Source organism: Balaenoptera ricei, chromosome 19 (assembly GCF_028023285.1).
Source record: "Balaenoptera ricei isolate mBalRic1 chromosome 19, mBalRic1.hap2, whole genome shotgun sequence".
Classification (NCBI taxonomy): Eukaryota; Metazoa; Chordata; class Mammalia; order Artiodactyla; family Balaenopteridae; genus Balaenoptera; species Balaenoptera ricei.
In genome coordinates this window covers 5,853,712-5,865,933 of record NC_082657.1, presented here as the reverse complement: position 1 = coordinate 5,865,933, position 12,222 = coordinate 5,853,712, and the positions used below count along the sequence as shown (strand labels likewise).

The following is a 12,222-nucleotide window of genomic DNA, read 5'->3' as shown; positions in this document are numbered from 1 at the left end:
CATGCTGTAATTTATTCAACCATCCTCACATTTTTTATTATTCATTCTTTCCCCCACCTTTTTTGCTACAAGAAAGCAGCAGAATAGCATAATCTGTAAATGGACAGGCCCAGGAGTCAGGTTTCTGTACTTGCTTCTACATCAATCAGGCAAGATATTTAACTCATCTGTCCTGGTTTTCAAAAGCAAGATGACAGTAGTGCTACCCCACGAGTCCTTGTGAGAAATAAATGGGTAAATAAGCCTTAACTTTTAACTGCGTGGAGAGAACCAGACCTTGGTGAATTTGAGTAGGGCCCTGTGTGACCAAGTGAATGGAAATGAAAGGATGGGGGTTAGGGATGGCAGAGAGGAGAAGCAAGTAAAATAAAGCCTCCTTTAATATGAAACCAGGTGCGATGGGTGCCCTTCAGCCCCGGTCTCAGGGATTCTGTTCCAGCCTCTAGATACCCCTCAGCCTGGCACCAGGGCTCCTGGGGCTGAGAGGCTGATGTCCACAGTGAGGCTGGTGTAGAGGGGCTGCAGCTCCTTGGAGAGCAGCCTGCATCCCAGCGAGTTCATGCCATCGTGCCGCCACTTGCGACGGATCCGGGCCAGAAGGCCAGGACTAGGAGGAGGGACAGGAGGGGCAGGCCGTGTGAGCCGAGGGCTCGGGAACAGGCCCAGGACTGGCTACCCCCGCCCCCAACCCTGACTCACCTCTGGGGGCTCTGCTTTTGGCTGCAGTCCTGCCCCTCCAGCATACGGTAGCAGCCAAAGAGCAGATGGGGCCATAAGAGGAGCATCCCACTGAGTTTCAGCCTTACAGGGGAGAGGGCAGGGAGGCCAGATGCCTGTCTCCTCTGATAAGAGTCCCCACGCCACACCCGGCCCCTCAGGCCAGAGTGGCTTGCGTCTCCTGCAATCCGACATAGCTCGTGTCCCCTCTCAGTCTAGGGCAGCCTGTGTCCGCCACACCATGGAGGGACCTGCCGCCCCCTGTGCTAGGCTCCCTAGAGCAGGGCCCCCTACCTGGAAGTGACGTCATCATCCTCCCGATCCCAGCCCCAGTGTGTGTTGGGGAAGCCATGGATCCTGACGTAGTGAAGGCGGCGCAGGGCAAACACCCCTCCAAGGTAGCCCCGGTAGGGCAGCCTGCAGAGGCAGGGAGAGTTGGAAGCACAGAGAATTTCAGGGAACGGTCCCTGGCCCTTTCCTGGCCAGGATCACAAGGTTGACTTCTGGGTTAGCCCTTCTCCACTCACCCCCATGGGAACCTCTCCCCTGACCCCTAGGATGTCTCCATGCCTGATTCTGGGGCAGCCCTTCCCCTGACCCTTGAGATGGCCCCTCACGTGACCCCGGGAGATCCCCTCCCTGAATCATCTGACAGGCCATTCTTGTGACCCCATTAAGGGTCCCTCCTTTTATAACTTCTCCTTCTCTGACCTCTGGTGCAACCTCTCTGCCTACTGCTTTACTAAGTGCATCCTGATTCCCCCACTGATAGCCAATCCCACTCCCATTTGACACCCACACCCAGGAGGAAGGTTCTTCACCGTCTACAAGGCCTTTCCCCAGGCCCCATCATCCTCTGCACCCTCAGCACCAGGGATCAGGGCCTGGACTACACAGAGAGGCGGGGCAAGGCCCAGGGAACTGGGGGCCTGGCCCAGAGTCTCCCACAGGAGGTCCCCTCCCTCCACCTACGTGTACTTGAAGCTGTCAATGGCCACAGACACGTGGGCAGGGAAGATGTCACAGATGTAGGGGTTGCGATCGTCCTTGGGGAGGAGGTTCACATCGTGGAAGGAGACACAGTCCCGGCCCTCCTCCTGCACGGCCTCCCAGAACCCCATGCTGTGAAGCTTGCCCCGGTTGAAGGCGGTGTTGTTCACCTGGGGTGGACGAAGATGCTCGGCGCTGCCCTCACCGCAGGCAGTGCTGTCCCCGCCACCTGCCAGGCCTGTCCTCTCTCACCTTGTCAAGTGCCATTCTCCTGCCTGGAACCCCTTCTTATTCCCACTGTGGAGATGGAAAACCCAGACTTGTCCAGGAAGGTGCAGTTCAAAGGTGACCTCCCCTGAGAAACTTTTCTTGGATCCCCACCCCCATCCTGGTCAGAGTCAGTATCTTTAGCCTCTCAGCTCTCCCTCCTTGGCCATCTTCAAGGTTCTCAAGGATCATCACCTTCCAGAGGCCATCGGAGGGAGGCAGAGGTCAGGAGTGATTGGGGACCACCTGTGTCTCTATTTCTACTCCTACTAGATAAAGACTAGGTCTGATGCCCAGGATAGGGTTTGCCTCTCCTCCTCCTCTTCTTCCTTCTTCATCATCATCTTCTTTATCACCATCCTAACCATAACCATCATCACTTATGATTACCGTGATGTTCATCATCAGCATCACCACCATCATCACTATCACTATCTTCATCATCTTCAACATCACCAACAGTCACCTAACCTCCATCATCACTATTACCAACATCATCATGACCATCACCACCATCATCACTATCATCACCACCATCATCATCACTGTCATCAGCAGCATCTTAACGATCACCATCATTACCACAGTCACCACCATCAACACCACCATCACCATCATAATCACCACCATCATTATCACTATCACTTACTGAGCACCTACTATGTGCCAGGCATTGGCTTCACTGCTTTATACTCATTAACTCAATGAATCTTTGCCTCACGAATGAGAAAACAGTGGCACAGAGCATAAATGCCCCAAGTTTATACATAGTTATACTGAGTAACAGTGTGCTGAATGAATGGATGGATAAATGGATCGATGGATGGATAGGTGGATGATCGGTCCCAACCTCAGATCACACAGGTAATAATGAACAAGGCCAAGATTCAAACAGGCATCTAACAGACCCCAAACCCAGTGCTTTAATTTACCCCTTAGGTTAACTGCCCAATCTGACCAGCCCTGGTCTCAGAGAGACCCAGATTCACTGGGATTGAGCCCTTCCCTCAGACAGCTATTCAAGCTGATCCCAGACTCAGCCAGTCTAGACCAAACCTATAGCCTTTGGTTCTGGTTTCCCCCAGTGCAAGTTCTTCTTGACTCATCAATCCTGCCCCCTGGATACTCTCTGGCCCAGACGCTCTCAGCTCAGAGACTGACAACTCCAGCCCTGACGCTCCAAGGCCAGGCTCAGACCCCTCTGCCCTCTTGCCCCTGCCCCTCCCCATTCCTGCCGCACCTGGTTCACCACATAGATGGCATAGTGCAGTGGCTGGTGCTGCAGGAAGGGGTGCAGGTGCAGGTGCAGGAGCAGGTGCTGCAGGTGCTGGGCTTGCCCGTAGGGCACCACTACCGCCGTGTGGTGCTGTGTCCAGCAGTCAGGTGGCCAGTACTGGCCTCCCAGCTCCACCAGGGCGTTCTTTTCCACCACCTGTGCCATCGTCAGGTTGTCTGGGATCATCACCTTCAAGGGCCCACCTGAGAGAGGCAGAGGCCAGGGATGGTCAGGGACCCACCCCAGAAACCCCACCACCCAGTTGTATTGGGTTAAATCACGCCCCCCACAAATTCATATCCACCGGGAACTCCAGTATGTGACCTTATTTGAAAATAAGGGCTTTGCGGATATAATTGGTTGAAGTGCGGTCATACTGGTTGACGGTGGGCCCTAAATCCAATGACTGGGGTTCTTATAAGAAGGCCGTGCACAGAACCAGGCAGAAGGTTAAGTGGCCACAGAGGCAGAAGTTAAAGTGATGCTCCTCCAAGCCCAGGACTGCCAGCAACCACCAGAAGCTAGGACAGAGGCACAGGATGGTGTCTCTCAGAGCTTCCAGAAGGAACCGACCCTTGACAACACCTTGATTTCAGACTTTTGGCCTCCAGAACTGTGAGGGAATAAATTTCTGCTGTTTTAAGCCACCCAGTTTGTGGTACTTTGTTATGCCAGCCCTAGCAAACTAACATACCAGTCCGAAGGGCTCTGAGCTGGGCCCAGTTGGCTCAAAAATGTCCTGCCCTCCTGGGTTTCCCTTCACCTCTCCGTACCTCCTTCTGTGTTCCTCCCCTCATCTCTCCCCTGGCTCCCATGCTTCTCTTGTCCCTCCCTCAGCAAGCTCATCACCTCCTGTTGCTTTTCTTCCTTTGGGCCCTGATGGTCCTCAATCTGTCTCCTGAGCTCCAACCCCAACCTGCCTCCCAAATGTCTCCTCCTGGGCGGTTCTCAGGCCACCCACTCTCCCTACGTCTCAGACCAGCCTCCTTCTCAGTTCCTGCTCTCACTGAGGGCTTCACCGTCCACTCACTCGCCCCCAGCTGTGCCTCTTCTTTCAGCAGCAGACCATATTTTTTTCCCAAGATGGCCAAAACGATATCGCTTATCCAACATGCCCTTATCTCAGCCCTGGTGGCTGGCAAGGCAACATTTAACTGAGCCCTGGAAGACGGGGCAGAGGCGGCCATGGGAAGTGTCTCTGGCAGAGGGAACAGCAAGTGTAAAGGCCCTGAGGCAGGAAGGGGGAGAATACGGAAAGAGTGGTAGATAAGAGATCAGAGTGGCAGGGGACTGAAGCTAGATCAGAAAGTCTCTTCCGTGGTCTTCCCTGTTGGCGCAGTGCTTAAGAATCTGTCTGCCAATGCAGGGGACACGGGTTCGAGCCCTGGTCCGGGAAGATCCCACATGCTGTGGAGCAACTAAGCCCATATGCCACAACTACTGAACCTATGCTCTGGAGCCCGTGAGCCACAACTACTGAGCCCACACGCCACAACTACTGAAGTCTGTGCACCTAGAGCCTGTGTGCCACAACTACTGAGCCCGCGTGCCACAACTACTGAAGCCCACGTGCCTAGAGCCTGTGCTCCACAACAAAAGAAGCCACCACAATGAGAAGCCTGTGCACCGCAATGAAGAGTAGTCCCCGCCTGCCACAACTAGAGAAAGCTCACGCACAGCAACGAAGACCCAACGCGGCCAAAAAAATTAATTAATTAAATTTAATTTTTAAGAAAAGAAAAAAGAAAGGCTCTTCCAGGTCACGGTGAGGGAGCAGGAGAGAGGTGTGATCTGGTTCACATATATAAAAGATCGCTCTGGAGCGAGGGTTCACAACTGGGGAAGTTTCTGTCCCCACCCAGAGGACATCTGACAATGTCTAGAGACATTTTTGATTGTCACAAATGGTGTGGGGGGGTGCTGCTGGCATCTGGTGGGCTAGTAGAGGCCAGGAATGCCCCTGAATATCTTACGGTTTACAAGATGGCCCCACCCACACCCCGTAAAACCAAGGATATCAAGTACTGAGGTTGCAAAACTGCTCTACAGGCAATGTGGTATGTTCTTCAGCAATGTAGGGTGACCCAGCGGGGAGGAATGCCTTGGTCTCTTTGTTCCTCCCTCCCTCCCTCCCTCCGCTCCCCTTCTTCCTCCCTCTCCCCCACCCCCCACCTCTCTCTCTTTCCCCAAAGAAACTTCTTGGCCTTGAGACCTGGGTCGCTGTCAGCACTGGTCCCTAAGGAGGAATGGGGAGTGTTCTCATTTCCTGCTCTTCCAAAGACTCACTGATGACAGGGACTGATTCATGGACCCTGAAGGCTTCCCTCTGGCTGTAGCATGAAGAACAAATCCTGGGTTTTTTTTCCCCTTTCCTTTCTGTGTTTTAAGGGCTCCCAGCTGATGGATGACGAATCCTGTTTTGAACTTACACTTGGAGAGAAGTGGAAAGTGGGGATCTTGCGGAAAGATGGTAGAGAATGAAATGGGATCAGAAGTTCTGCTCCCCAGGTTCATCCCAGGGGACACCTTTCAGCTGGAAGCAAATGGGTCCCGTGAACAGAAACGGGTAGGATTTGCGTTGGTCCATGCCGGTCCCCGTGATCATTCTGAAGCCAAAGGTGAAGAATATGAATAGATGCATCAATGAGCTAATCGAAAGGCACAGAAAAGTTACATACAGGCTGATGTCCTTGTCACTGAACTGGCGAGTATACTTTTAGACGAACTAGAAAACGATCTCGTTACAGAAGCAGGCTCAGGACCAAGTCTCAAATGTGGGGCAAGACAGAATGTGATCAGGGATAGACAATCCTCCAACTTAAGGAAACAAGAGCATTAAGGAAATAAGAATCCAATCTCGGTAGCAGATTCTGTTGTGGGATAGGCATAAGGTAGAATTTCTCCCAGCCTTTCAGCTGGAAAGGCAGCTTTCAAAGAAGCGCTGTTTCAGAGAATACCATCCAGGCTTTTGAGTGGCACATCTAGAATTAGACACCCGTCCTTTAGGCAAAACGAGAAGAACTAGACCCCACATGTATGGTGGAAATGCACCCTGCTCACACACAGAAGGTAATCAATAGTCAAAAACAACTCAGGAACTTCAGCCGGATTTGGTGCTGTCCTTCAGGGACCAAGACCAGTCTTTGAAACACCCTGGTAGAGTTGGCCCAGCAGCAACTTATGGACGTGTTTGCTGGGATGAAAAGAGCAGGGCTCATAACAATCCCTATGTCCCAGCTGGGAATGCTGCGGGTGTGGCCCACGCCTGAATCATGCCACACGGGCCAGTGTCCAGCTGCTCTGTGAACAGGAGGTGCCAACAAAGCCTCGATGGTGACATTTCCCGTTCCGAGGCAGGGGGTCAGTGAGCTTGGAGGAGCGAAGAGTCTCAGGTGGGGCATGTCCTCTCAGGAGCATGATTCTTCATGCAGGAGTTGGATGCATCAGTGGTTTCCGGGAAGCCACCAACAGAGCAAGTGTGTTAGTTACACGTCATGTTGGTTACAGAGTTCAGACAGCCAGACTCACGTTCCCAGATGTTCTCCTCCTCATGCTGGGATGGGAAAGCCTGCTGCTATTGAAAGTGTGGTCTGTCTCTTGGAAAACCCAGTAAAAATGACCCCTCGGATTCCACAGGATACATAAGAGGCACTTTTAGAGCCTGAGAGTTATGTAGATTTCACATGATTGTTTTCTTACTCCTGGTTTTATAATTAATCTCTATTGTATCCATAGGGATTATGATTTAGTGCTACACAGTGCTACTGTATTTGGGGCTCTTGATGATGAAAGTTTAATTATAAACAATGATTAAAAAAAAAAGAATTTACTAATCCCAAACTCCTAGTCCTCAGTATGTCTGTGAGTCTGTTTCTGCTTTGTAGATAGGTTTATTTGTGTCACATTTTAGATTCCACATTTAAGTGATAGCATATGGTATTAGCAGATATAAACTATCGTATATAGGATGCATAAACAACAAGGTCCTACTGTATAGCACAGGAAACTATATTTAATATCCTATGATAAACCATAATGGAAAAATATATATATATAAAAAGAGAATGTCTATATGTGTATAACTGAGTCACTTTGCTGTGCAGCAGAGATTGACACAACACTGTAAATCAACTATACTTCAATTAAAAAAAAATTTAAGGGCTTCCCTGGTGGCGCAGTGGTTGAGAATCTGCCTGCCAATGCAGGGGACACGGGTTCGAGCCCTGGTCTGGGAAGATCCCACATGCCGCGGAGTGACTAGGCCCGTGAGCCACAACTACTGAGCCTGTGCGTCTGGAGCCCGTGAGCCACAACTACTGAGCCTGCGCGTCTGGAGCCTGTGCTCCGCAACAAGAGAGGCCGCGATAGTGAGAGGCCCGCGCACCGCAATGAAGAGTGGCCCCTGCTCTCCGCAACTAGAGAAAGCCCTTGCACAGAGACGAAGACCCAACACAGCCAAAAATAAAAATAAATAAATTTATTTTTTTAAAAAAAGACTTATGAAAAATTGTCTTAGCCATTTCCTAAATCGTAAAACAGAGGCTAACGGGAAAATTCATTTACTGGATCGTAAGTACACATATTAAACTTCCTGGTTAAGGTCCCTTGTCTTGGGGAGTAGAGCAGAGTGACTTTGCTATTTGCTAAGACTTAACGTGTAGTCCAGAACAGGGCTATCCAACATAATACAGGTCACAGATGTAATTTAAAATTTCCTACTAGCCACATTTATAGAGTAAAAATAAACAAGTACAATCAATTTTTAACATTACACTTAACCCAATGTATAAAAAATATTACCATTTCAACACGTAATCAAGATAAAACATTTTAGTGAGATATTCCACATTTTTTTTTCACATAAAGTCTTCTCATCTGGTATGTATTTACATTTTCAGCACAGCTCAATTCAGATTATCCACAGTTCAAATACTCATTAGCCACACGTGGCCAATGGGTACCATTCTGAACAGCCACACCTCAGACGTCTGTACATAGTTCCTGTGTGCCTGGCAAAAACCTATATGCTCACATCACTGGGTTCCATTTCTGTCCATGAGTTCAAGCTGGTTAGTGGTCTTGTTCAAATTTTCCAGAGCTTTACTGTTTGTCGTCTACTTGGTTAATTACTGAGAGACGTAATAAAATGTCACAGTGCTTCTGGAATGTGTCAATTTCTTCCTGTCGTCCTGTTAACTTTAGTTTTATTTCTTCTGGGACTATGCTGTTATGTGCATCCCAGTTTAGAACCGTTTCATCATCCCGGTTGTTCCTTTTTCATTTGTGATGACATTTTATCACTGACAGTGCTTTCTGACTCAAAATCTGTTTTGGTTGGTGGTTAATGTGGCTAAAAGATTTCTTTGAGTTCTTTTCCTGGTATATCTTTTCCCACCCTTTTACTTTCACTTTCTGAGCCTATTCATTACATGCGGATCTCGTGTACATAGCATATAACATCTTTTTTCTTCTTAACTCTCTTGGTGCTAGAGAAAATTCTGCTTGTTCTTATTTTTTTCTACAGCAAAATATATTTCTTAACGATTTCCCTCAACCTAAACCAACAGTAAGCTTTTAGGTTTTAATGACTATACATTCCACAGTGGGAGTCCTAACATGAATCAAACACTTCCCTGGTGCTGGTCCATTTCATCCTCAAAGCCACCCTTTGATTTCATAGAAAAGGATACTGAGGCTCAAAGTCACTCAGGTGTGAGAAAAGAGCATGAATTTGAGTCCGGGCTCATGTGTGTGACTCCAAGGAGTCCCTGCTTAACTGAGGGTGTGTCCTAGGGGGACAAGGGTGGTAGAGGTCAGGGAAGGCTTCCCCAAAGAGGTAATATCTGGTTAGGTCCTGAAGGATGAGTAGGCATTCAAGCCCCATTCAACGTGGGCGAAGGGCATTCTGGGCAGAGAGATGGAGGCGACAGAGAGCTTGGTGTAGTTAAGTAGTGACAGTAATGGTAGCTAATATCTGCGGAGTGCTTACTGTGGCCCAAACACTGTTCTAAGCACTCAGCATGTACCTCTTCCCAACCTCAGCACTACTGACGTTCTGGGCAGGTTAGCTCTTTGCTGGGGAGGCTGTCCTGTGCATTGGAGATTTAGTAACATTGCTGGCCTCTACCTACTGCACGCCAGTCCCCCTCAACCCAGTTGTGACGACCAAAAATGTCGGCCAAATGTCCCCTGGGATCAAAAATCATCCAGGTTGAGAACCACTGCTCTACTCCTATGAGGGCTGGACTATTTCATCTCTACCTTACAGGCGAGGAAACGTAACTTGTCCACATTTACACAACTAGATTGGTCATCCGAGGATCTGAACCTCCATCCTCAGCCACCACATCCCACGGCAGCAGCCTCCTGCCCAAGCTCAGTGCTCACGGGGACGCAGATAAAGGAGGACACAAGAAGGAAAGGGAGACTAGGAGCAGCTCAGGAAGGGCCCTGAGTACCTGGCCTGCTCTGTTCCAGGCCTTCCGCCCAGTGATGCTAGGGACCCAGATGCAAATCCAACCAAACCCCTCTCTCAACAAGCACCCGACCCGCGACTTCCCTGGTGGCGCAGTGGTTAAGAATCCGCCTGCCAACGCAGGGGACATGGGTTTGAGTCCTGGTCCGGCAAGACCCCACATGCCGTGGAGCAACTAAGCCCATGTGCCACAACTACTGAGCCTGCGCTCTAGAGCCCACGAGCCACAACTACTGAAGCCCGCGCGCCTAGAGCCCGTGCTCCGCAGCAAGAGAAGCCACCGCAATGAGAAGCCCGCGCACCGCAACGAAGAGTAGCCCCCGCTCGCAGCAATTAGAGAAAGCCCGCGCACAGCAACGAAGACCCAACGCAGCCAAAAATAAATAAATTAATAAATTTAAAAAAAAAAAAAGAACAAGCAGCCAACCCAAAGAGATGCTGAAACAGAGACAGCCACAGCCCAAGGTGACAGGGCCTCTGACAAAGTAAGGGACCAGGGGCGTGGGAGCCCAGAGGTGGCTTTTTAATCCAAGGCGGGGGAGAAGGGATCCTGTGCACTTCCTGGGGGAAGTACATCCAAGTGGCTACCTGGAGGAGGAAGAGGAGTCAGTGTGGCGGGGGAGGAGGAGCGAGGGACGGAAGGTCTTCGGGAAGGGGAGAGAGCGTGTGCAAACACCCGGCAGAAAAAGTTATTTCTCCAGCAAAGGTGGGGACCTGCCCGAGGTGCAAGGGTGAGAGATGAGGCTGGAAAGTCATCAGGGGCCAGGTCACACACACCAGGCTGAGGGACTCAATCTTTACCCTGTAATCGACAAGCAGCTGCAGACAGTAATCCGCCCTCTCCAGAAGCCCCGGACACCAACTCAGTCTTTCCCCTTAGAAACTAAGCTAACGTGTTACCACTGCTGCCCCAGGGGAGTGACATAAGGAACCAGAACACTACCCTGCACTTTTTTCACAGCTCTTCCTAAGCACCAAGCCCTGTCCTGAATGCTTTACACGTATGAAATCATCTAGTTCCTCCAACAGCTGCTCTTATTATCCCCTGAACAGAGGAAGCCCAGAAAGGTTAAGACACCTACTCAAGGTCACACAACTAAGCAAGTGGCACAGGAGTCACGCGGGCAGGCTGGCTTTCACATCCTCTTTTTTTTCACTGAAGCCCAGTTTAAGACGAACTTTTTTTTTTTTTTTTTTTTTAACTAACTTCTCACTCAATATGTGAGGGGTGTGGAGATCCGCTTAAATACTTAAAGAAACTTTCATAGCGAGGGGCTAAAACACAGCAACACCTGAATGTATACTAATTTGGGAGTAGAAAACCAGGCACAGCAGAATACCACTTAAGCCAGGGCCCCTCAGCCTCGGCACTACTGTTATTCGGGGCCCGGGTGATTCTTCGCTGTGGGAGGCTATCCTGTGCAGAGTATGTTTACCAGCATCCCTGGCCGCTGCCTGCCTGACACCAGTCACACCCTTCCCCTCGCACCCCAGTCGCGGCAACCAAAAATGTCTCCACACATTGCCAAATGTTCTCTTGGGGATAAACTGACACCCAACTGAGAACTGCCTTAGATTATCTGTAGGTTGCCTGAAATTTTGAAATTCCCAACTCACGGCTTGCTTTAAAAGAAAACTTAGGCCTAGCCCCCCAGAAAAGGCAGCCATGCCTGGTTATGAGACTTAAATGACACGCAAATTATAAAAGTTTATGGTTTGGTCAATAAACACTTTGCTGTTAACTCATTTATTTTCACACACACTCTGTGAGGCAGGTACTATGATCATCACCCCCATTTTACACACGAGGAACTTGAGATGGTGCAAGGGAAGTGCAGAGCACCGGTGTCTGGCACATGCTTACTCCTTATTAAGTGCCCCCCACCCCCCATGCCCTGGTTAGCAGCACCTGTTATCTCTGGGCTCCTGCAGCCCCTGACATCTGGAACCTCCACATCAAGCTGTGCCATCCTTATCTCCCCAACCAGGCCTGGTACACCTGTGTCCCAGAGAATAGGACCTGGCACACAGAAAGCCTCAGGAAATGATTAACAAATGAATGAACCCGATGACCAAGCTTCAACAAATAGGTTCAGACTCCCAAATGTCCCCCATCACTACCCTCTCAAAGGCTTCATAGGAGTAGAGACAAAAGGATCTCAGAATATAACATGCAGGAGAGGCGGCAATTAGGGGGCTGAAAGCTTGGACCTGGGGATCAGGGCTCCGGTTGACTCTTGGGAAGGTGCTCCGTTTTTTGGTTTGGGAGGACTTGTTCCCCGGGGAACCCTCCGTCTTCCGGGTCTCACCTGCCCTCCATCCCGACCTCTGCCTTCAACTCCACCAGGCAGGAGGCGTGAGCACTGGCCCCTGACCCAGGTGCGCGCATATCTGCTCACCGCGTTTATGCCCCGAACCCGCGTAGAGAACCGCAAACCACTACCTTTCGGCTCCGCGCAAGCATAACGCCCCCAGCCCGCACGGCGGCGGTCCTCAG

At 50.4% G+C, this 12,222-nt stretch overlaps 1 protein-coding gene across 1 annotated transcript; it reads right to left on the bottom strand.

Moving 5' to 3' along the window:
- Positions 1 to 453: 453 nt before the first annotated feature.
- LOC132353931 (beta-1,4-galactosyltransferase 3-like) lies at positions 454 to 5,837 on the bottom strand. The gene is made up of 6 exons (XM_059905435.1): positions 5,777 to 5,837; positions 3,215 to 3,453; positions 1,690 to 1,877; positions 1,012 to 1,134; positions 700 to 801; positions 454 to 607 (listed from the first exon to the last, which is right to left on the bottom strand). The coding sequence occupies exons 1-6, from the start codon at positions 5,835 to 5,837 to the stop codon at positions 454 to 456; spliced, it is 867 nt and encodes a 288-aa protein (XP_059761418.1).
- Between the last annotated feature and the right edge of the window lie 6,385 nt (positions 5,838 to 12,222).